The 24,062-nt window shown below is 31.7% G+C and overlaps 11 protein-coding genes and 1 pseudogene across 12 annotated transcripts, besides 1 other annotated feature; 8 read left to right on the top strand and 4 right to left on the bottom strand.

The window, feature by feature from the left end:
* Window positions 1-454: 454 nt before the first annotated feature.
* TVAGG3_0403980 (uncharacterized protein) lies at window positions 455-1,396 on the top strand (the record flags this gene model as incomplete). Its single annotated transcript, XM_001316172.1, has 1 exon — window positions 643-1,290. One exon carries the CDS (start codon window positions 643-645, stop codon window positions 1,288-1,290), a length of 648 nt encoding a protein of 215 aa, XP_001316207.1.
* Window positions 1,397-2,186: 790 nt separating this feature from the next.
* Window positions 2,187-3,737, top strand: TVAGG3_0403970 (uncharacterized protein; the record flags this gene model as incomplete). The annotated part of the gene is made up of 1 exon (XM_001316171.1): window positions 2,187-3,737. The coding sequence occupies one exon, from the start codon at window positions 2,187-2,189 to the stop codon at window positions 3,735-3,737; it is 1,551 nt and encodes a 516-aa protein (XP_001316206.1).
* A 114-nt stretch (window positions 3,738-3,851) lies between these two features.
* TVAGG3_0403960 (uncharacterized protein) lies at window positions 3,852-5,672 on the top strand (the record flags this gene model as incomplete). The annotated part of the gene is made up of 1 exon (XM_001316170.1): window positions 3,852-5,672. The coding sequence occupies one exon, from the start codon at window positions 3,852-3,854 to the stop codon at window positions 5,670-5,672; it is 1,821 nt and encodes a 606-aa protein (XP_001316205.1).
* A 218-nt stretch (window positions 5,673-5,890) lies between these two features.
* On the top strand, window positions 5,891-8,422 carry TVAGG3_0403950 (uncharacterized protein; the record flags this gene model as incomplete). Its single annotated transcript, XM_001316169.1, has 1 exon — window positions 5,891-8,422. The coding sequence occupies one exon, from the start codon at window positions 5,891-5,893 to the stop codon at window positions 8,420-8,422; it is 2,532 nt and encodes an 843-aa protein (XP_001316204.1).
* A 2,160-nt stretch (window positions 8,423-10,582) lies between these two features.
* On the bottom strand, window positions 10,583-10,709 carry TVAGG3_0403940 (uncharacterized protein; the record flags this gene model as incomplete). Its single annotated transcript, XM_001316168.2, has 1 exon — window positions 10,583-10,709. A coding segment is annotated over one exon (127 nt), but the record flags the coding sequence as incomplete, so codon positions are not given.
* Window positions 10,710-11,222: 513 nt separating this feature from the next.
* On the top strand, window positions 11,223-12,122 carry TVAGG3_0403930 (uncharacterized protein; the record flags this gene model as incomplete). Its single annotated transcript, XM_001316167.1, has 1 exon — window positions 11,223-12,122. One exon carries the CDS (start codon window positions 11,223-11,225, stop codon window positions 12,120-12,122), a length of 900 nt encoding a protein of 299 aa, XP_001316202.1.
* Window positions 12,123-12,469: 347 nt separating this feature from the next.
* Window positions 12,470-12,970, bottom strand: TVAGG3_0403920 (nucleus export protein BRR6 family; the record flags this gene model as incomplete). Its single annotated transcript, XM_001316166.1, has 1 exon — window positions 12,470-12,970. One exon carries the CDS (start codon window positions 12,968-12,970, stop codon window positions 12,470-12,472), a length of 501 nt encoding a protein of 166 aa, XP_001316201.1.
* A 334-nt stretch (window positions 12,971-13,304) lies between these two features.
* On the top strand, window positions 13,305-13,481 carry TVAGG3_0403910 (uncharacterized protein; the record flags this gene model as incomplete). The annotated part of the gene is made up of 1 exon (XM_001316165.1): window positions 13,305-13,481. One exon carries the CDS (start codon window positions 13,305-13,307, stop codon window positions 13,479-13,481), a length of 177 nt encoding a protein of 58 aa, XP_001316200.1.
* An 18-nt stretch (window positions 13,482-13,499) lies between these two features.
* Window positions 13,500-14,207, top strand: TVAGG3_0403900 (SH3-domain family; the record flags this gene model as incomplete). Its single annotated transcript, XM_001316164.1, has 1 exon — window positions 13,500-14,207. One exon carries the CDS (start codon window positions 13,500-13,502, stop codon window positions 14,205-14,207), a length of 708 nt encoding a protein of 235 aa, XP_001316199.1.
* Window positions 14,208-14,403: 196 nt separating this feature from the next.
* Window positions 14,404-15,256, bottom strand: TVAGG3_0403890 (RING/U-box family; the record flags this gene model as incomplete). Its single annotated transcript, XM_001316163.1, has 1 exon — window positions 14,790-15,212. The coding sequence occupies one exon, from the start codon at window positions 15,210-15,212 to the stop codon at window positions 14,790-14,792; it is 423 nt and encodes a 140-aa protein (XP_001316198.1).
* Window positions 15,257-15,303: 47 nt separating this feature from the next.
* TVAGG3_0403880 (uncharacterized protein) lies at window positions 15,304-18,129 on the top strand (the record flags this gene model as incomplete). The annotated part of the gene is made up of 1 exon (XM_001316162.1): window positions 15,304-18,129. One exon carries the CDS (start codon window positions 15,304-15,306, stop codon window positions 18,127-18,129), a length of 2,826 nt encoding a protein of 941 aa, XP_001316197.1.
* Window positions 18,130-20,360: 2,231 nt separating this feature from the next.
* Window positions 20,361-21,661: a mobile genetic element.
* Window positions 20,441-21,565, bottom strand: TVAGG3_0403870 (annotated as a pseudogene). Its single transcript has one exon. A coding segment is annotated over exon 1 (1,125 nt).
* Window positions 21,662-24,062: the final 2,401 nt, after the last annotated feature.

Here is a 24,062-nt window from a genome sequence, read left to right as displayed (position 1 = left end):
TTTTATTAATTTTTGCTAAGTAAGCTATATTTTTGAGTAACATTTATTGTTTACCAAGAAAAATGTCGCACTCATATGAAATGGAGATTAAATTTTGTGACAGTAAGTATTTTCAAACTTTAAATTTAATTTCTAAAAAATTTACATAATATCTTAATAGAATGTATATGTTAGGAGCAATATAATTTTCCCTCAACATTTTGACAAAATCTGTAAATTGATTTTTTTGAATGGAATTAACGTATTAACAGATGCTTTTATAATTTAAAAATATTGCTCAATAGTGTTATAATAGCAAATCTAAGTCGGCAGAAAATTCAGATCATTCAATTTCCAAAATTCAATGAGTTTTTAAATTCTTCTTTGTTTTCCTTCCATATTCTCATAAATAATGATTATCATGAGCTTTCAAATCAGTTTGAAAAATTATCTTCTACAACAAGATGGTTGTTCAATTAAGAGAATCTCGAAACAGGATTAGTGAACTTGAGCAGTTTAAACAAATCTCAGCCAATTTCTCTTCGAGCTTCCAAGTACAAGAGCCGTTGGTACTTCATTAAAGAAAATGGAAACATTACAAAGCATAAAATTACGCCAAAACCTCGATTTGTGTATTCAAAACCAACTTCACCACGTCTTAGAATGACAAACTTCTTTAATAACTCAACAACATCCTTCAATGATGACGAAATCAATATCATACGCAGATCAGAGATGGAAGATACTCCAATATTAATGAAAGAATCTACCAGAAATTTATCAAGACTAGACTTAGCAAAAGAACAGAAGCTGAATAACTCTAAAGTGCGTGTTATTGAAGTAAAAAACGAGAATGTACGAGTAGTTGCAGATTTTGAAACACAATCACTGTATACTCCACGATCTTTTGACTTTTCTAATGAAGAAGACAGTAATGTGTTTGTTTCTCAACCTGATACAATACATCAACTCCCTCCAATTGAAAATGATCCGCAATTTAAAGTAGATCTTAAGCAAAACATCATGAAGTTTGCAGAAGAAAGGGAAGAAAAGACACTCAGTATGAAAGAATTTGGGTTTTCTTTAAGTAACGCTGGTTCTGAAGCCATAGAAAACCCAAAGTATGGAAGAAAACGTGTTATTAGGGCAGTTGATCATTCCACTGATCACACTAAAGTAGCCATTGAAAGTAAGATTAGTCCTGATATACAAAACACATTTTCTCTTCCAAAAATGGAAAAATATTTATTCAAGAATGGTCTTCCTGTTCCAAAAATAGTAGATAAGATATGCTTTGGTGAGAAAATGTAGATTGTTTGTATTTTACTCTATATTAGATATTATATTTGTTTAATAAATTATTTATTTGTTTGGTTATTGGTAATTTTACATTGTGTTTGCTTTGAAATGAGATCATTATGTTGTGGTTCATACGATGTTATTATATATGTTTAATTCAAAAAATATGTCAAGTGAAATCATGAATTTTTCATTATGCATCAATTTTCTGTAATTCTTTTATTCATGGTTTTTATATTCTATATAGTGAATGTTCACTTGTGAATGTAAAAAAAAATTATACATGCAAACCCTTATATAAAAGCCTTTTTTCGAGTTCAATCGATATAAAACAATGTGTTTAAGCAAGATATACTTGGCATATTGAGATTTAACATATGTCGGAATTAATTTCTGATTTTTGTATTTGAGAAAAGGCACCATTAATAATAAGAACGATATTTAAACAATAATACTTGGCATGAAATAAAATTTCAGAAATGACATTATTCTACTTTTGAATAAATTAACATTTTGACATTAAAAACAAAGATTGTTTCTAATTTAGAAATGTTTTATTCCATATATTAAATTCGAAAAATAAAATTCAATTGAAAATGGAGGTTTAGCTTTTAAATTGTATTATTTTTAATCGATAAGCGTTCTAACTCGATCCGGAATTTATTTATTTTATCATATAAAAAATTTATTTGAAATGATTTTGAAAGCTATTCAAATACGACACGATTTTCAATAGGTGTCATTTTTCTGGAATTATTTTCGTCACTTCAAGTGTAAGCAAAGTCATCTTATTAATTATCTCAAAATCAAAATGATATTTAATTATTCAATTTGCAAAAAATTGAATTGAATGATTTAGTTTTGTAAATTTAGAGAAATCTGTCATTTCATTTAAAAAAAAACGATTAATGTTTGCGTTCTTTGTATGTTTTAATGCAGCCAATCCTGTAAGCAAGGTTGGCTTCAGAGATGTAAGCGATATGGATGATACCACTGATCAAATTGGCTATTATGATATCGATTACAGATTAGATGGAGTTGGAATTCCATTTTCATTGCTTAACATCGGAACAGAATTTAAATTAGTAGTAGATGGCAAAACATATTATCCCAAACAATATGAGCGTGGTCCATTCGGTGGGCTCGACATTGAACTTTATATGGACAAGATTACAGAAGACGATTTTGCAGTTCATTATAGAATTACAAACAAAGGGAAAAAAGCAGCACGTTTTCAACTTGGAACATTTACAGATGTTAGTTTTAGAGACATGGTCAATGGCGATATCAATAACATCAAAGTTCTCAATGATAAAAGAATTTTCTATGTTTATTGCTCTGATCTTGTTAAAAATCCTTGGCAAAAATTAGTTTTCGATCAAAGACCACCTGATTCTGACAGACTTCAATATATACCACCAAATCACCACTGGTTTGGTTTATTACCAGATAATGCAGATAAATATAATATGAGATTCAAGAGTGATGCTGATAACAAAGACTTTGCAGATCCCGAAGGACAGTATCAAGATATTTCAGTCTCTCATTCTTGGGATGAAATTGAAATCGGAGTAGATGAAACAGTTGTATTAGGAAACAGAATATATTTCTTGATGAAAACACCTTTTGAAATTAACCCAGAAAAAAAGGTAATATATTCTGAGCCTCAAAATAACATTGCGCTTCCTACTTGGATTAGAATCCTTGAATATGGTAAGAAATACCATCCTCAAATCAAGCTTCATTCACAGCCTGAATCAGGTTGGAGAGATGATCGTGGATTGTCATTTACATGCAGAAATAATTATGAGAACTGGAAATTCAGAGTCAATCATCCTCAACAAGGAGAATTCGTTTATGATTTAAGACTTGTTCAGGAAAACCCTCGTTTAGTTTCAAATGTTGAAACAGTTACACTCAAAGTTTCCACAAAACCCCATTTAGGCATTGCTCCTATTGATCATGAAGTGACCAAAGTTTATAAAAACGACGATTCAATAAAATTTAAGGCAACAATTCGAGGTGATTCAACAATTAATCTAAAATATGTTGTGATAAAAATAGGCAAAAACAATGTTAGAATAAAGGAGTTTGAAAAATTATCAGAGCCTTTTAATCTAGAGGGTCAAGGTTTATCGGATCAAAATTTCGAAGCTGAATTTTCACTCCAAGAAGCCCATCTCAGATCAGGTGATTACAAATTAGAGATAACAGCAATTAACTCCCATGGCCTCTCATCTGATACAAAAACAATTGAATTCAAGACTAATTATGCTACAAAAATTATTAAATATGAATTTAAGCCAAAGAGTGTTGTAACTCCAGGATCTAATGTTGAATTAGTGGGAACATTTTTAGAAGAAGATATTCAACAGGTTATTAAATTCCATCTGGATCTCAAAGATGGTCAAGCAAAGCATGATTCTGATCCCTATCAAGCGAAGGGAAGAGAACAATAATTTTCAATCAAATTCACAGCACCCAAGACTCAAAAATTATACGATTGTGAATTGACAGCAACTGATGAAAATGAAAAAGAGTTTTTCAAGAAAGAAATACAATTGCGTGTTTCAATGGCACCTGGTTTTTCAACTGAACCTAAAACTTTAGACACGACCTTCTCAAGTAATGATGTAATCAATCTTGCATTATCTGTTGAAGATGAAACAAAAGGTGCCTTCTATTATTCATTAGACGGAAATAGTGAGCAACTAATTGAAAACTATACAGCAAATGATCAGAAAAAAGCAACTGCATCATTTAGATTTCGTTTGCAAGAAAATGGTATTCGCTATTCTTCAAAAGGTCATCTATTAGAGGTTTTCGCCCGAGATGAATTCGGCTTAGAATCAAAGAGACTAAAATTCCCCATTGAAGTTTTAAGTAAACCGGATCTAAAACGTGTAGATTTACCAGATATGGCTGATCCATTTAAACCAGTTGAATTTGAAATAACATATGATGATTTTGACGCTGGAAAGACATTATACATTTATATTAAATATGATGGAAAGATCGAAAAAGAGCAATTTCCGTCAAATGGTAAGCAAGGTCAAAAACAAACAATATCACACAAATTTTCTGAACCTGGAAATTATACTGTAACATTCATGCTTTCATCACAAGAGCAAAGTCCAGAAACAGGTCATGAAAACTCAAAATCTGGAGAAATTTCTGATAAGCATATCCTTTTAACAAATGCACCCAAAGTCAGTTGTGCTCTTACAGATGCAAAAGTCAATTATTTCGGATCTGGAGAAACATTTGAAATTATGTTTACAGTGCATGATGATAAAAAAGGAGCTATTGAATACTATATTGATTCTCAAAAGGTATTCACAGACGATAATAATGTTCAAAAGGATTATACAGTACCAAATGGTCAAGAATTTATAGTAGTAACTACTAATATCACGATTCCATCTCACCTTGTTTATGATGATAATTCAATACATAATCTCACCATTAGTGCTATAGATAATTTCAATTTGGTTTCACAACCACCATGTTCGATCTTTTTCAAAGTTAGAAGTATGCCAAAAGCAACTGGAATCGAGTTAAATACTTCAAAAATTTACAGCGATAGTGAGTATCCTGATATTAAGATAACATCTAGCTATTATAATGATGATGAAAATAAGCCACTTTCATTTTACATCAAGGAAAATATTAATGGTCCAGAAAAATTACTTGGTACTATACAGAAGCCAACAAAAGGTACTGGTTCAACAACATTTGTGCACGAAATCCAAACCAAATCATATATGAACTTACCATTAATCTTTTGGATTGAAGATGATGAAAATCCTGCTGAAGATTTTAGAAACGGAGAATCTAATAATATAACGAAATACATAAATGTCACATCTGTTCCAAAATTTTCTTGTGATTGCTTCGAAGAGAGATACTTTGGAAAGAAGGATGTAATCAAGTTATCAGGTCTTTTACAAGATGATACAGCGGGAGAAATTAAGTTTAGTATAGTTGGAAATGATCAACGTCATTATTTGGATATGAGTATTCCTTATAATGCCACACATACTAAAGGAAAGACCCCTATGGATTTCTCTCCAAATATCTCAATTCCAGATGGTTTGCAGCTTAATGAAGAATATACTCTCATCTTCTACCCTGTTGATGAGTTTGGTGTTGAAAATCCTAAACCAATTCCATGTCCATTCAGATATAAGAGCAAACCTATTCTCAAGGATTTGCGGTTATCAACGGATAAGCCAGTTGACAATGATGAAAAAGTCAATATTTCTGGAAATCTTATCGATTATGATAATGGTAAAACAATATATATTTATCAGCAAATTGGACTTCAAGAACCAGTTAAACTGGGTTCCATTGAATCAGATGGAACTGAAAATAAGCACCAAAAGCAGTTATAGATTCATCAGATTCTTCTAAACTTACATCAGTTGCAATGATTTCAACGGTTTGATTACCAGATGATAGTGTCAATAAGCCTTTTTGGGATCCAGATGTAATAGTTAATTTCCCACAAGAAAATACTTATAAATCAGGTGATTTGTTTGATTACACTATTAACATTTCAACCGATCTGGAAGGAAAGATTTATATTTATGATGATATCATCAAGCATAATATGGGTCAAAACCTTGAGGTCATTAATTACTCCCATTCAACTATTCTTCCAAAGAAATTTAAAGTCAATGGATTTGATGGAACCAAACAATTATTCGTCCGAGTTGATGGTCCATCTGGTACACATGCAGGACCATTTAAATTCGTATATGAAATAGTAACGCCACCTATATTGAGGGAATTTTCAATTCCAACAAATGTTGGAGTTCCAGGTAAAACGATTCCGCTTAAATACGTATATGCCCTAGATAAGAACACATATTCTTCCAGTCCCAATAAACAAGTTTACTTCCTTTATAAAATTAATGACGATATCAAAAGCTTCGGAAGTGAAACTTACTCCTTAAAAGGTAAAGATAAACCTCGAACATGGTATTATACAGTGCCCCTTGATACACCTTCAGTTCCATTGAAAGTAGAAGCATGGGTTCAATATTCTAATTATAAACTACCAAAAAAGAATACAAATTCAGCTCCAATATCTGCAACTGTGCCTATCTCTAAAGCACCAATTGTAGATTTTAACTATCCAACAGAAAGAAATGAATATGGATATGAAGATATCATACCAATAAATCTTGGAATTCAAGATGAAGGCACGATCAGTTATGAAGTAAAATTTGGTGGAATTAGTGCAATTAAAAAAGAGGGAATTCGTATCAATAATAATGAACGCATCATTCCACTACAACTTCAAATTCCAGAAGCTGTTAAATTTAATGAGAAGCATCCCACAGTAAATTGTGAAATCATTGTCAAGGATGAATTTAACCAAGAAACAAAGGATATTCACTCCTTTACTTTAAGATCAAAACCTGTTATAACCTTACTTGACCAACTTCCAGGAGATACTAAATTTGTTCCTGGAGAATCTTTCCTTGTGCGCTGCTGGTGCACTGCCAAAACAATACCTCAGCATTTCTGTTGGTATTATAGCTTTGATGATGGTAAATATGTACCAGGACACTCGTATTATCGATACACATCAGCAAACAAATGGGTTACACCAAAAATAGTAGTTCCCTCAGGAATGGCACCTGGACCACACATTGTTAAAATAATGATGTCCTCAAGGCAAAACTTAAACACAGTTCCTCGAACACCAAATTCAGACTCAGAAGAAAAGTCATTTACAGTTGAAGTTACAAAGACCCCTATTCTAAGACTTGATGAATTCATGCAAAAAGTTTATTCAAATGGTGGTAGACTTCAAATAACTGGAACTATTGAAGGATATGGATCGATTAAGATCAAAGTTAATCTCGACAATCAGGAACTTGAACCAATTAATGATTATGTTCCAAATGGAAAATTAAGTACTACTATTTCAAAGCGTATATATTTGCCAGAGAAAATGGCATTTGGAGCTCATCAAATAACATTCCAACCATTCTCATCAGGTCATCCAGGTAAACAAATAACTAGAACTATTAATATTAAGAATAAGCCAAGACTCATTTCGGTCACTTCAAGCTATCCAGATTATGGAAGAGGTGGAGATTTTATTGGATATGCTACACTCACCGACTATGATGTCTCGAAGCCACTATATATTTATGGACAGCTTCCTGATGAAAAGCCATTCATACTATTTTCAGGAAAATCAACTGGTGAAGAAGAGAGAGAAATATTCCTGTCCGGTACATTCGATACAAAACATCTTGGAAAGGTTGAAATGAAAATTTGGGCTACAGATATTCAAGATCCAAATAAAGGAGATGATCTTGATAAGTCTGAAGTTAGATCTGTTCAATTCATTCTTACAGATGTTCCTCGCGTTAAAGTTACATTTCCAACTTCTCGTTACCATACAAGTAATGAAACAATTGAAACAATTGTCGAAGTTCAAGATGATGATTTTGTGATCTTAAAAGTACAGATTGATACAACTGAGATTTCTGCTCTTGAAGAACGAATTGATTCCAAATCTGTATTGAAGAGACAGCCAAAGAGTATCCCATTAAACAATCTTGAGTATGGTCCTCATTTCATCTTTATGTATGTGGAGGATAGCCTTGGATACGTTTCTGAAGCTGAATTTTATAGTTTCACCGTTATCAATTATCCAAAAATCGAAAAAGTACAGTTCGAAAGATCATATGCAATTCTAAATGAAGTCATTGATTTCAATTTAACATTTTCTGATTATGATTATTACAAGCCACTATACATCTATTTACAGATTGGAGACAAAGATATTCAGAATTCAATTCATTCTTTATACTCACCTGGAAAAATGAACCATGAATTAACAATAGGACTTTTCATTGACAAGGATGAAAAGCCTGGTACTTACCCTGTAAAGATATGGATGTCTAACAGCAACAGGCCATTTAAGACTGACAACTATATCAAGAAATCAGAAGTATATGAAACAACACTTGTAATTGCATATAGGCCAACCCTTGAAATTAGACAACCAAATAGAGCAATTTATGCTGATGGAGAAAAGATTCCAATTGTTGGTACAATCTCTTCATTCTCAAATCTGATTCTTAAGTATCGTATTGAGGGGTTGTGCCATGTGAGGTGAAAATCACCATACACCGATTGGACCTTTTTAAAAAAAGATATGGTGAGTATTTGATTTGTTCCTTGGTATTTTGCACGCAGATAGACTAGGGTAATGCCGATCATTTCGTGTAGGAATTACGTAAAAAAAAATATGACCCAAGTTATTCACATTATAAAATTATATAAAGTGTGTCTAATTTCAATAATATTCATATGACCTTATAGTATGGTACCTATATAATAATAATACATATAGTTTATAGTAATATCTCAGTTTTTATAGTTTGATATCTTATTAATTATGATCAATATGTGTGTATTAGTGTATATTTTACATGGCGCATATAGACTTGTGTTAGACACACACATTTATATATATTAAAATGAAAAATACGCAGATAATAAGGATCTCAAGATGTGATGCCGAGCATCTGCTACTTATTTGGGGTAAGCAGCAGATGCTGGCATATATGTGTCATAGCAAGTGTATCTATGCTAATAGATTACACTTGCTATGACTTTCCCGGAATCTCAAGATGATTCCGGGAAAAACAGTAATAACCTCTCAAAATGTTCGTTTCAATATCATAAAGCTGAGAAATGGGCTTTGACCTTGAGAAAAGGCCCATTTCCCAGCTTTATGATGAATTTTAGTTATCATTGCGAGTGTCTGCTGCAAATCTCGGTTGAAGCAGCAGGCACTCGCAACCGTATTCCACGGCAAGTGTATTTATGGTGTTGGAATGCACTTGCCGTGGCTTTTGTACAATCTCGTGATCTTACTGGAGTGAGCGGCAATGGAAGCCAAAACCACTCCACTCAGTACCAGAAAGCTATGAAGGAAGTCCTAACCTAGAGAAAGGGCTTCCTTCATAGCTTTCTGGGTGACATGAGATTTGTAATTGTTGAACATTGAGTATTTTGCAGGCTCTGGCCTTTGCTTGGGCCAGAGCTTCGTATTTGGATGTTCCCAGGGCCGGATTCCTCTCCTGCCGCCCTAGATCAGGACGGCATTTGAGAAAGCCGGCCCTGAGGACAGTAAGCGAAGCCCTGGCCTTTGCTAGGGCCAGAGCCTGTATTTGTATGTCTTTCAGGGCCGAGTTCTTGCGAGACCGTCGACATGATCGACGATCATCGCAAAACTCGGCCCTGAGGATTGTATTTGCAGGCTCTGGCCTTTGCTTGGGCCAGAGCTTCGTATGGGAACTCTCTCGGGGCTGGTTTCCTCTCCGGCCGCCCCGAATCAGGGCGGTCTTTGAGGAAACCGGCCCCGAGGATGGTTTGCGAAGCTCTGGCCTTAGCAATGGCCAGAGCTTGTGATTTTAATGAAGAGCCAAGTTCCTCTCGGATCGGGCCTAATGAGGACGACCGTCGAGGAACTTGGCTCTGAGCTGATGAATTGTAAACTCTGGCCTCGATGAAGGCCAGAGTTTTTAAGGGAATGTTTTGATGGGATGAGCCTATGCTCAGTAAGCTCATCCCATCAAAACATTCGTTTAAAAATTGAATTAAAAATTATCGTATGCATTGAAAAATTAAAAAAATAAAAATGAACAATATTATTATTATAAATTAGATATTGAATAAATTATCCAAAAATTGAAAATTTTAAAAATTAAATAAAAAATAACAAATTTCATAAGAAAATTAAGGAATAGAGAAATATTAGATAGAAAGAGTATGTTTATTTATGATTATAAGATTGAAATAATGAGATTTTGAGAGTTTTAAGAAGAATGTGATCTTTATATTTTTTTGGAGGAAGGTTTTACAAGAAAGGAGTTAACAAATGCAGGGTATTGTCCCTTTACCCTGCATTTGTAAACTCCTTTCTCGAATTGAAATTCGATGTTTAACATTCTTTGAAAAAAGTGCAAGCTATTCGAGAAAGGAGTTTACAAATGCAGGGTAAAGGAACAATACCCTGCATTTGTAAACTCCTTTCTCGAATTGAAATTCAATGAATCACATTCAAGTGAAAAAGTGCAAGCTATTCGAGAAAGGAGTTTACAAATGCAGGGTAAAGGAACAATACCCTGCATTTGTAAACTCCTTTCTCGAATTGAAATTCAATGAATCACATTCAAGTGAAAAAGTGCAAGCAATTCCTGATTTGCTCATATAGGTGCAGGGTCCTAGTGATAGACCCTGCAAATATATGAGCAAATCAGGAATTGTGTCTGACACATTCGCATCGAAGAACAAAAGTGCGCGCTTTTCCCATTCTGCACATATGGTGCAGGGTGCCAGTGATAGACCCTGCATATATATGTGCAGAATGGGAAAAGTGTTTGCAACATTCGCATCGAAAGGTAAAAGTGCAAGCTTTTCCCATTCTTCACATATTAGTGCAGGGTGCCAGTGATAGACCCTGCACCATGTGTACAGAATGGAAAAACTATCTACTTTGAATATTCTGCATCGGAATCTCTTGGTCAATATACAATTAAATACAATGATCACATCGATATTTGGAGATACAAGATAAGTATCTCCAAATGCCGATGTGATCATATATGATTGTCGATAAAAATTTGAAATCTCAAATAAGATGCAGATTAAAAAATGGATATGTGACCAAAATGAGTTTACAAACACAATATAGAGTATATATATAGATAGCTCATTGTATTCAAAATGAAATAAAACAAAATTTTTGAAATTCATATCTTATATAAAACACATTATTCCTCAATACTATCTGAGTAAATATGGCTTGATTAGTATAGATATATGCACATATATTTGGCCCCCAATATAAATTCTATGTTTTCGGGAAAGCAAAAGGTCCAATCGGTGTATGATAAATTTCACCTCACATGGCACCGCCCCATCGTATTGATGATACACCAATTAGCCAAACAGATGAAATCACAGTAACAGAAAGTCCAAAGGACTTCAATGTATTCTTTAAGATCCCTGATGACTACAAGTATGGTCCACACAATCTCAATGTTCAAGGATTTGATGTAAATGGAGAAAAAACATCAAACACAAACATCAAATTCGTCATTCAAAATCCACCAAAAATAATTAGTATCAGTCTCGAAAAAGAGAGAGTTCAGCCAGGCCACGTATTAAGATTCTCTGGAATTGTCCGAGATCCAGATCTTAATAATACACTTAAGTTCATCGGAAGAATTGATTCGGCAGCCGATGAAATCGTTCATAGGATGGTTGCAGATTCAACGGAACAAGAATTTGCATTTGAATACATTGTCGATGCCGACATCGAAGTTGGCGAACACGAATTCATAGTCAAGGTTGTTGACGATGATGATTACTCATCAGGTGTAGCAACTGTTGGTTTCACAGTTTACAAACCAAGCAAGGAAGAAACGGAAGGAGGAAATGGAGGTGGTATCAATGGTCCAGGCAAAGATGATTCATCCAGTGCTATAACTAACACCACCACAAAGAAGAGTTCAACCAAAGGTTTAATTGCGGGAATAGTTATTGTTGGAATCATTCTTGTTGTTCTTATTATTGTTGCAGTTATTTTGTTCATGAAATCTCGTGGAGTAAACTCAGCTCCAAAGGATCAAGATTCTGTCAGTGATCATTCAGACCTTGAAGAAAAGGAAACTGAAATCATGACAGCAAGCACAGTTACTCCAGATGAAATAGCTACAAGAGATAATCCTTTATTCTCTTCCAATGAGATCAATAATGATGGAGATCCATTCTCTGATGAATTCGAAGAACAACAACAAGTTTAAAGAGATTGATTTAAAAATTTACGTTTTATAAATTATACTTTTTTTAAAGCCTTTATACTTCTAAGCTATATATATGATGACTTCGGAAAGTTGGCATAATCATTTTAATACCTTTGACTTATTGTTATGAATTGTCTGATTTTAATAATAAAATTACTGAATTAAAAGTGTCGCTTCAAAGATTTGAATCCTGCTACGTAGATGTGCATCATTAATTTGCTTTTCTTTTGATTATATATCTATAATTGTAAAAAAAATTGATTATGTTCATTAATATTTCAAGCATTTTACAAACAAAATGGTTTATTAATATGTACAAACAATGTGATGGTATGTTTGATAGTTTCTTATTTATAAAAGATAAAATTAATTAGAAAATATCCGGCCAAAAAGCAAAACAAGATTTTTGCTATTGTAGCAAACGATAATGCCTCGAAGAAGTCATTAATTGCTTGTCCAAGATAGTTAAAAGTAATCTCTGATTTTTCAATTTCAATTTTTGAATCTTTGCATTTCTTAAAGTTCATACATGCTTCTTGGTAACGTGGTTCGTTAATGTTTTGATCGCAAAGATTGTCTTCGTAGTCTTTTTTGCATTTTTCAATTTCAATTTTTTTCATTTCGTAAAAATCCTTTTCTCTTTTCTTGATATCCAATGAAATTGATCTGAATGTAATGAAAAATAAGAACAGTCCAATGATTGTAAAGATTATTTTAATAATAATATTGACAATAATGTGAGTTGTAGCGGCCTGAACAATCTTTTGGTTTTCACTGATCACATCATTAATGTTTTGCGCAACAACAATCCTATTTTCATTGTCATTTTTTCGTTGAACAATTGTCATTTGAAAAAAAAATATTATTCACTTTTTAGTGTGTTCTTATTAACTTTATGTGATTTTTATAATGAAAATTGCTTATAATTGTATAGTAGATAATAGATATTTATGTTTTATCAGATAATTTTATGAATCTTTTTCCTCATCAAAATATATTTTCATGAAAATCAATTCTTGAGTGAAAAATAGAAGAAGTAGCACCATCTGATATCATCGATAGAAACATCGCATAACATTGAAATGTGAAATTTCTTATGCTATCGAATGAGATTTCTTTAGAGAAATACAAGTCTCATGATTACTATACTATGATTTGTGAGAATTAAACTTAAATTTCACAATGAAAACCAGCGCGAGACAGAAAGCCGCCTCAGAAACGATTGCATTATCCATAACAATGCTTACAGATATGGCTTCGTCATCCAAAAAGAACATTGACAAGGACGTCAGATGGATTACAGAAGCGAAAGCAAATTTAAATAAAATTGCCGAAGCCACGGGCCAACTTAGGAAATGAAAAAAAGACGCACATCCAATGATAGAATCCGCTGTTAATACATTTGATGCAACAGCGAATGCTGTTCTCAAAGTTATGGATTCAATCAGCGATACAACTCTCAACAAAGCATTAGAATTCACATCAAACTACGAAGAAAATATAATGCAGGTAAATTCATGCCTTAAACAAAATCTCGAAGAATTAATCAATTTAAATGAAAATTTTGTTAACGATACAACACATCCATGCCATTTGGACATAAGAGAATGTTCTCAATTTGGATATGATGTTCATTGCAGCTACCTCCGTTATTCAAATGCTTTGGATGAAATCGAAAAATCGTTTTTGAATTTATACGCGGATATGAAGAATATTGATGATCGACTTGTTGCGTTCAACCAAGTCTTTATGAAGAATGTAAATGGCTGTTTTGTTAGTTCTCTTCCGCATTCCGCTGCAAAGCACGACGATCACTACAACAAGATCGTTAGACTATTTAGAACTGGTTTTCAAGGATTTAGATCTCCTTACGTTATTCCTGTTTATGCAGCCAAATTTGAAACGCCAACTGTTACTATGAAGGCAACTACTGCATTTAATGGTACAAAAGTTGGGGAAATATCAATCCAATCCGGTGAAAAAGTCGAAGCAATTACTACTTCTTACGCAGACTGGATGAAAATCAGAACTGCTAATGGTAATGAAGGCTTCGTACCTGTTAATATCCTTGAACCTGTAAGATAATCGTTTTAACCAGTTGTCATCATGTTTTTTGTTACAAATTTCGAAATAATTTTAAAAATTATTTATTTTTATGATTTGAATCGAATATATTTTATATGAACATCTATATTTGTATTAAAAATAGTGAGTTAAACTCTCTAAATTCTCAGATTTAAAAAATAATTTTTGAATTTCTCATTATAATCAGCTCAAATTAAAAATATAAGTTATATTAGAGTAAATACAATGTTTTATATTATTACAAACAATAAATATTATTAAAATAAAATCTTTGCATCAAATCTTCTTCAAATTGACTTAAATATCATAATTAATGGACAAACAAGTAAAATTTAACTGAAATTGGATATCAGTTAATGGTTAAATTTGAAATTATTGAAAAATATTTTTGATGATTTTTTTAATTAGTTGTAAACTATTGTAAATGATCGTAAATGTTGTAAACTAAGATTATGAGATAATAATCTTTTGTATTAATGTTAAAAATAAAATTTTTTGAAATTATTTTTTGTTTTTGAAAAAATCTGATATAGTATTAGTAGTACATGATGCAAAGAGTTAATTCATTATGTTAGAATTAGATTATTGAATAATTTCTTTTTCATATTTGTAAATTGAAAAGATTTTGTTTGCCTTCTTAACCTCTTCTGCTATTTCTTCTGAGTTTGGCTGGAAATGTTCGCTGGAATTGCAAATTGGGCAACAATTTTTATATTTCCATGTTTCCTGACATTTCTTGCAGCAATAGACCTGGCAACAGTTGAATTTAACTGCTTCTTCTGGTTTAACGATTTCGTAACAAATTTGACAAATAATTGGTTTAATTGAGAAGTTATTTGTAAAAGTTATGTGTGATTCTGGTGAATCAAGCAGTTGTGTTGCTCCATTTTCAGTTTCCTTCTTGAGATCGAAAGCGTCGAGGTATCTTAAAACTTGGCCTTGATTTATATTAAGAGATTGAAAGTGTAGGTATGGGCAATGTATATCTGTGCATTCTTCACCCATTTGAACTTTCGGACACATTGCCATTATTGGAAATTTTGTTTCACTCATCAAAGAAATGTCAGACATGTGATATGAAATTTTGCAATATTGAATGAATGATTTTGATTTTTCTCCTGATGAGATGATAGAAATTTTAGAAAAGGCAGCACAATCTGATAAAGAAGCCGAGAAGATTAGATCTAACTATATAAAAAGGACTGATTCTTATGCAATTTTTCTGGCTATCTTAGAACGTAGTGATATATCAAGACAAATACGATTTATATGTCTAAATACTATTAAAAATATTGTTACTAATTCAGAAGTCCATAGAAAACTGCTTCAACGCATTATTTACGATTATATTGACAATAATTATCAATATTTGTACACTGTTGATTTTTTGAAGAACTGCATATCAGATCTATTTGTTATTGAGTTACAAGATGCTCCAGATTTGGCTACAAAAATGATTGAAAAATTTATCTCAGGAGATCAAGGCCAATTCATTCTAGGTATTGAATTTGCAAAAAGCTACATTCAGAAAACACATTTATTCGATGAATTCAGTTCAATTTTCTCAGCAATTTGCAGAATTTTAAATAATCCTGATTATTCTGATTTATACAAAACATTTTGCATCCAATTCATCTCAGTATTCACTGAAGATTTATTTAAATCGAAATTAAAAGAAATTCCTTCATATTTCAGAAATCAAATTTCAATCTTCTCAATTACCGGATTCTTCTCGCAATTACTAAGAGTCCCTCCACAAACAGGTCAATCCCTCATCAATTTCATTGAATATTTAGCTCAAATGCCTCCAATAACTTCTGTTCCTTCATTTCTTGATCCAATTGACGAAGAAACACTAAATATGAAGTATGCACAATCAATATCGGAGATAATAGAGAATATTAACATCGCTTTCGGTGCTCAACAGATTACATTTGAACAATTTGCAGATTTGGCCGATCTTTCAACGACAATTTCACAAATAAATGTTGTAGAAAGATTAGAAGATAGAGAACTCGTTTGTAACTTCGTAAATTCTGTTCTTTCAGCGCTAAATCGTTCAATTTCAAAAGATTCATTGATCCAGAACAGTTTAATAGCTGAGAAACTCTTTAACGCATTATATAATGTCATAAATCTCTTGCACGAGAACGAAATGCAAGAATTTTTTGAAAAATCTTTGCCAGATTTAAACCAAGCGTTTTACAGCACTTTATTTGAGCAGACAACAGACCAGAATGGCTGCTTATACGCTATATATGAGAATGATGCCTCTTATTCCTTATTTTCCAATTTTTCGCATATTTTACTTTTTAATTATCAACAAAACATTGAGAATTTGATTGAAACGATCAATGATTTAGCATCTAACAAGAACATAGGAATAGCTGCATGCATCGAAATAGGCTGCAAACTGATGTCAAACAGATCAAAAGACAAAAACCACCTTCCCTCTGAAAATATCAAGACAGACGTGTCATTGATCACAACAGTAGCTGATATAGTCGCGAATCTCGAACCTCTCGTTGACCAATTCTCATTTTCGGCAACAAATAATCCGAAAATTTGGCTGGAACTCGCTCTAGTTCACTTTTTCGTATCTGTACAGAAGATATATCTCAATACTGTTGTAGGAAGAGCGTTCTTTTCACAAAATCCGTTGATTTTTTCGGTATTTTTCAGTAGAATTTTATTTGATTTAAGTTCTGAAGACATTGACTTCCAAGAACTCAACCAAATGGTCTCATGTTTGAATTTCGACTCATTCCCCGACGAAGTCATCAACGAAATCCTTTCAAACGAGGAAATAATGAAGAATGTAATTTCTTGTCATTTTCCTTTCATTTTTGATGAGAATCTTGATGACCAATCGAAGGCTTTGTACAGAACATTGTTTTCTTTCGCGAATAGATGTAAGGATGACTCAGTTCTTTCGGCAATTCTCCAATCAAATATTCCAAGATTGGATAATCCGCAGTTAGTTAAATGTACGTTGGATTCTTTGCTCGGATTCTTCGAAACTAGAAGGAATATTGAGTATACCCTTAATTTCTTCGTCGAAGCTTTCTTCCCAAAAATTATTGAAATCACAAATTTGGAAGAAAACGTCAAAAACGTATCGGAGTTCTGCCTGAAGTATAGTCAGATCATTGAGCAATCGGATGACATCGAATGCCTATCGGAAATGGCAATGACGCAGTTCAAAAGTTTTTCAACACTTTTTTCCCATATCGTTAAAATTTCGAATTCAAATGAAAAAAGTGTCATGGAAAATTTGACAAGCTCTGTTTACAATATGTTGAAATGGAAATGTGTTAATTATGGAGTTCTTTATCTTTACGGGAACAAGGATATTTATGGCATTTTAGTTGATTATTTTTCAAAAATTTTTTCAATCGAAATTGAAAAAATTATTACAGATCATCTCTTCTTATTTAAGATTGTTGATGTTATTGTTGAATCATCTTACTTATTCCGTCAAGATTTGGCTGATATTCCTTTAGGAATTCGTATTTCTTGCATAGAATTCATGACGATTTCCATTTCTTTGTCCGACCAAGTTAATTATATGATAGAAAATATCTGTAACTCAATATTAACATGTTTTCTGGACGACCTTGACCTTGTTACTGATGAAAACAATTGTTTACATAAGTTTTTAGTAAGTTTGGTATTTTTGTATGTTAGAAAAGAATTTCCAGACCAAAAACCTGTGAAAGAAGCAATATATGCTTTGATCAAAGCTGATAGAGACTTCCTTTTGACTGCTCTTTCTTCAACCGAAATGTCAACTGATGAAAATAGAGAATTCGTTGTTTCGTTGGTCGAATATATTCAGAATAATATCTATAGTGAGAATGTGTGGAATAGCTTGAATACTGCCCTCAAAATGATAGTAGAATCTGTGAATAATTTAGATTAAATTTATATTTGTTTCATTTTTGTATGTTATGATAAATAAAGAAATAAAGTATGTAGATGTAATATGATTTTTAGAAATTAACCGATGAGAAACTAACAATAATTATGAAACGATTTTATTCGAAAATTTGATTAGAATGTTTAGTGTTAATGTTAAATTGAGAAATAAAAAATTCATTTCATCGTTTTTCTGCATTCAGAAAATTATCAATCAACAAATTGATAGAAATGATAGTCTCATTTTTCAAATTTTTTTTTCTAATTCATTTTTTTAAAAAAATGATAAAAAGCCGAATAGTTTGCATTTTCGGTATGTAGTTATATTTCTAATGCATAATATAGCTAGAAAAAAGGAAAGAAAAGAAAATTTTGGTCAAACTTATTAATTTACCGAAAAAAACGCATTATTTCACCTGGATTTCTATTACTTATATGACAATTAATATGAATCAAATATTTACCATGACAGGTCGATTCTTTTCGATAATTGACCTGCCAATTTTTGAAAGTGCTACAAATTATGTATTAATTAATATTATCACACTTTATTTTGTAATGAAATATTTTGAATAGATATTCAAACTGAAAAATTAGTGGGTCATATCAAATTTCACTTTCTCTCGCTGCAACATTATATACAGGTCGAGATTATCACTATTAATACGAATGGTTACACATATCAACATTTAATTCTTTTTTTGGCGGCCTAATATAAATCATCTCTCAATTTTTGAATGGGAAATAAATGCTTTGAATTAAAATCGCTGATGTAATTTAAGTATTATATATGAGTACATCATAAAAATATTCTTTATCCATGCTTAATTCAATTCTAAAATCGCCAATTATTATTGTATTTTGTTAGACTATTCTATTTATTTATAATGGAAAAGTTCAATATCGATCAATTTTTTTCCATTCAATTTACCGTTCAACGATGTTATGTACCTCTTGTTGTACCTGTATTGATCCAAATTGTACAATAGCCATTCATATATTCACGCCCTGTTGGGGTATTAAAAAGATCAAAATAAAATTAGCCTTTCCAATAAAATGCCTAGATACAATTATCAAGCGACAAATTTTCTATACAAAGGATCGTTACTATGTAAAGACTTACCGTTCTATTACTATGGTGTGAAAGAAGGAGATTGCCTTATAACTGTCTCTGCAAATACACCTAGTAGTAGGATATGATGGGTTTTGTGACTTTTTTTGTAAACGTAAGAATTCATACAATATCGAGCGATTTTGTATCATTTTTTTTAACATATGAAGTAAAAAATGTATGATTCTTACGGTTTTTATTCTTACGTTTTTGAATAAATCAAGATTTAAAAAATTTTCAAAATTGTAAGACATTTACACTCAGCCCATACATAATGAAATAAAAAAATAAAAATTTTAAAAAATAAACTTTAAAAATTCATGTCTTACGAAAAATTAAAACTTAGTTATGTTTATTATTTTATTTTTTTATTTTGTATGAAATGAGCGTCAAAACTAACAACGTTAAAAAATTAGGATTCACAAACGAGGAAATAAAGGATATATTAGAGGAGGTGGGTTATGAAGTTGATAAATATTATTTAAGAAATTGTCAAAAATTTGCCGAGTTATTAAATGATTTAGATTATGATGAAAAAATGAATAAAGATGATGTTATAAATTTCTTATATCCCACATCTGAAGAAGAAAAACCTAAAGAACCTGATGTTTTCCCTGAATATTATGAAGAACGGATTAAAGATGATGAATACAATGAAATTGAAAGACTGGAAAAAATAAGAGATGAAATAGATGAAAAAATTAAGGAATTAAGAGAAGTTGAAAATATAATGAAAATGAAGTAGAGGGTTTAATGAATATCCCAGCTTCAGAATCAGAAGTACAGAAATCTCATGAAGAAAGATATAAAAATTATGTCTCAGAATCAACACAAAATTTATTAGATGGTGAAATAGACGAAACACTTTCAGAAGAAGGTACTAAATTTATTCGTAAACATAAGTTACAATTTATTGATAATGAAGAATACCCCTGTATCCTACTTTCACCACCTTTAGATTCCAAAAAATTCAAAAAAGCTCTTAAAAACGTGACATATGCAACTAATACGATTAAGAAAGAAGATCATGATATTTACACAAATTATTATTTAAATAAATGCACAGGTGTTGATAAAGTTTTTGATTTATTAGATAAAATATCAAAAGAAACCATTGGAACATATAGGGTGTCCAAAGGTGTGTTTAGCACAAACCTGAATACTGCGAATAGAAATAAACAAGTTACATATATATAAAGTTTATTTAAATATAATCACCATTGGATTCAATCACGCGTTCGCAGCGATCGATCCAGGCTTCAAAGACACGCTTTAAATCATCATGAGAAAATTGCTCAAATTGCTCTCTTACAAAATTTTCAAGATCATCTGGACTCGCGAATTCGCGTCCTTCAGCTCTCTTTTTTAGCGTGCCGAATAAATAAAAGTCAGAGGGTGCAATATCAGGTGAATAAATTGGGTTTGGAACAACTTTGACATTGTTTTCCACCAAGTAATTCATTACCTTATGACTTTTGTGAACTCTTGAATTATCAAAATGAATTGCAAACTTTTGTTTTTGTTGTTTGGATTTCTCAAACTCATCAGAATTGATAATTTGAGTAAGAACATTGTCAATTAGATACTGAGCATTCATCGTATTAGGTTTTTGAAGAATATCAATTGCGATGATGCCATTCACGCCCAAAAAACCGACAACATAATCATTGGTGTGTCAATTTTTTTCTTCGGGAATGTTTGCGGATTTTCATCCTTCGGGATCCACATGATTTTGGCTTCTGTTGCATATTGAAACCAAGACTCGTCCCCTGTTACTAAAAAGCGAAACTTCTTGGATTGATACGCACGCAATATAGAGAGGAGCTCTTTCGAAGATTGGACTCTAGATTTTTTTTGAACTGAATTAAGGTTGTGCGGAACCCAACGTGTATACGCTAGTTTGTAGTTCAAATAATTGTGCAGATAATAACTGACTGTTGTACGTGGTATCTTTGTCATCTCCTCTATCCTTCTGAGTGATGCTCTTGGGTCTTCATCTAGCGCTCGAAGAATTGCTTTGATTTTTCTTTGATCCGGCGATTTTTTGTCAATTTTTATGATGGGCGCCTTTTTGTTCATGAAGTGATACATCCTAACATGATACGTTACAGTGGAATAGCTAGGAGCATCCATACCGAAGCATTTTACCAATGTCTCGTAGATTTTTTACAGTCTTTGCATTTTTTTGCAAGAGCGAGGATGTTTTCTTTATGATTCATTAAAAAAATGAAAAAAATCCCGCCAAAATTTCCGCGAAACCGCCTCTTGTCTCAAAATTCATTTTATATCCCGGCATGGCGCCAAAATACAACTTACTCATCATATACATATATTCATATTTTTTATTATATATTTATAATCAGCATATATCTCCTTTAATAGTCTCATATAGAGCGCTGTGCTAAACGCACCTTTGGACACCCTATATAAAATTTTATGTGATTGTGGTTTCATTGTTGAAGATACTAATAATGTTTCATATGAAAGAACAGCACCGAAGGAAGATGAAGTGGAAAGGTCTATACCATTCGTTATTAAGAACATAAAAGATATGAAAACTTATAAACATTATATTTATTCATTTATTTCAGAAAAAATGGAAGCAACCCATAAAACATCTTCTCATCATTTTATAGCTATTCATACATTCCTTTTCAAAGTTGTGAAATTAAATAAGACAGGAATTAGATTTAATGTATCAGGGTACGCATTCTTGAGTAAATTAAAATGTATTCGTCACGTCGCGGATGATAAAAATTTATGTGTTCTTAATTCATTTTATGGGCTTTAAAAAATAAAGTTTATTTTTATTTATTTTTTAATTTTTTATTCTTACATAAATGAACAAAAACGGAACAGCTAAAATGAATGATAATCAAATTAGAGCAGAAGGTAGAAGGTTATTTAAACACTTCTATAACATTCCTGATGGTGTTAATCCTAAAACTCGTAGAAGCTATTTAAATGAAGCAATAGATGCATATGAAGGGTTTGACATTTCATCAGAAAGTGAGAGATTAGCGAGAATGTTAAATGTTAATATTGATTTCTATTATTGTGATCCTCAACCAGAAGACGTGGACATAAATAAGGTAGACTTTCCATTATTGGAATCAATAATGATAGATCCAGAATTTGAAACAGTAAATATTTTATTAACACGGAGTCCATGTGGAAAACTTCACGCTGACCGAATAACAGACGTTGAAGCACTCACCGGCTATAAAGTTTGTCCATATTGTAAAGAAGAAGTTTATTCTATCCGTGATGATCCAGAAAGGAAAAACCAAAGAAGATTTTTAAAGCATTGTGAGAAATGTAAAGAAAATAATGGAAGATTAATTCAAGACGTTCAGTTGCAAAAGACACAGCAACCATATGCACCACATATTACGAAACAGAAGATATATCAGTGGTTATTAGCTCACAATTTGCAGAAATATTATAAACCGACAAGATATTATATTACTTTTGACTTTGAAACATTAGAGACTAAAGAAGAATTACAACTTTCTGAGTGTGCAACTTTGAATGCTTACTTAAAACCATTCATGGTATCATCAACAGTTAAATTAAATGATAAAACATACACGAGGAATTTTTGCTTAACTTCGAGTGATTCTTTTATTTCTGATTGGATTGAGTTTTTATTTTCAACCTGTTCATTAGTTGTTGAATCAAATATGAGTCAATATGAAGAATTATTGAAGCCGCAAACGGTGGGGACTTTGTCTCATACATTAAATGAAAAACAGAAGGAAGCATTTAAAGAACTTCTAGATGAGGAATTCAATAAAGTGAATATCATAGGTTTTAATTCGGGAAAGTTTGATTTAAATTTAATTCTTCGTGATTTAAACACTGCAAAATGGAAAATAAAATCAATGCTGGGTTCATCTTCACAATTTAAGCAAATCATTGTAAAGAAAACAAACGTTCCATATGAATTGAGATTTATTGACATCAGAAATTATATAGCGGGTGGGACATTAGATCAATTCACTCAAGATTTCGGAAACAATAAATCACGTGTTAAATCCTTTTTCCCTTATCAATTCATCACGTGGGAAAATTACGAAGAAGAATTATATAAAGTGGAACCATTCACTCAAGATTCATTTTATTCAGCATTAACTCAAGAAACTATATCAGATAGTGATTATCAAATATATCTCAATGATGCTAAAAATTTTAAGAATAGATTAGAATATTTTATTCATTATTGCAATAAAGATGTTGAAATTATGATTGACCCAATCGATAAAATTATTGAAGAAATATTTGTTTATAAAATTGACACGCTTCATAATCTTTCTTTATCATCGAATGCTTCAATGATTCGTTACGCTTTAGCATATAAAGACTTTAATCCTAATGAAAAATATCCTGAGGAAGAGATAGAATCAAGTTTTGAATTAACGAAAAAGTATTGGAAATATAAAATTGAATCATATAAGAAACAAGATGAAAAAGCAGAAAGAGATACTAAAAATAATGTTTCAATGGATGATTTTCAATACTATCACGATTTAATCCTTTCATCTAAATGCAAAATGTGTGGTAAAGCGTTTACATATGCTAATAAACCAACATTAGATAGAATCGATAATGAAAAACCACATACCAAAGAAAATTGTCAGTTAATGTGTTGTTATTGCAATGTCGTAAAATCAAATAAAGATGAAGATGTTCAACGTTTAAGAATCAATTTAAGAAATTATGCATTAAAAAATAATTTACCAATGACTTTAGATTCAGTTGAAGCTTATCACATTCTCCGGAATGGAATTACTGGTGGTCTATCAAATGTTCAACATAGAGTAAAT

Source organism: Trichomonas vaginalis, chromosome V, assembly GCF_026262505.1.
Source record: "Trichomonas vaginalis G3 chromosome V, whole genome shotgun sequence".
Classification (NCBI taxonomy): Eukaryota; Parabasalia; order Trichomonadida; family Trichomonadidae; genus Trichomonas; species Trichomonas vaginalis.
The sequence above is the reverse complement of the archived record's forward strand: the minus strand, read 5'-3'. Positions and strand labels throughout refer to the sequence as shown.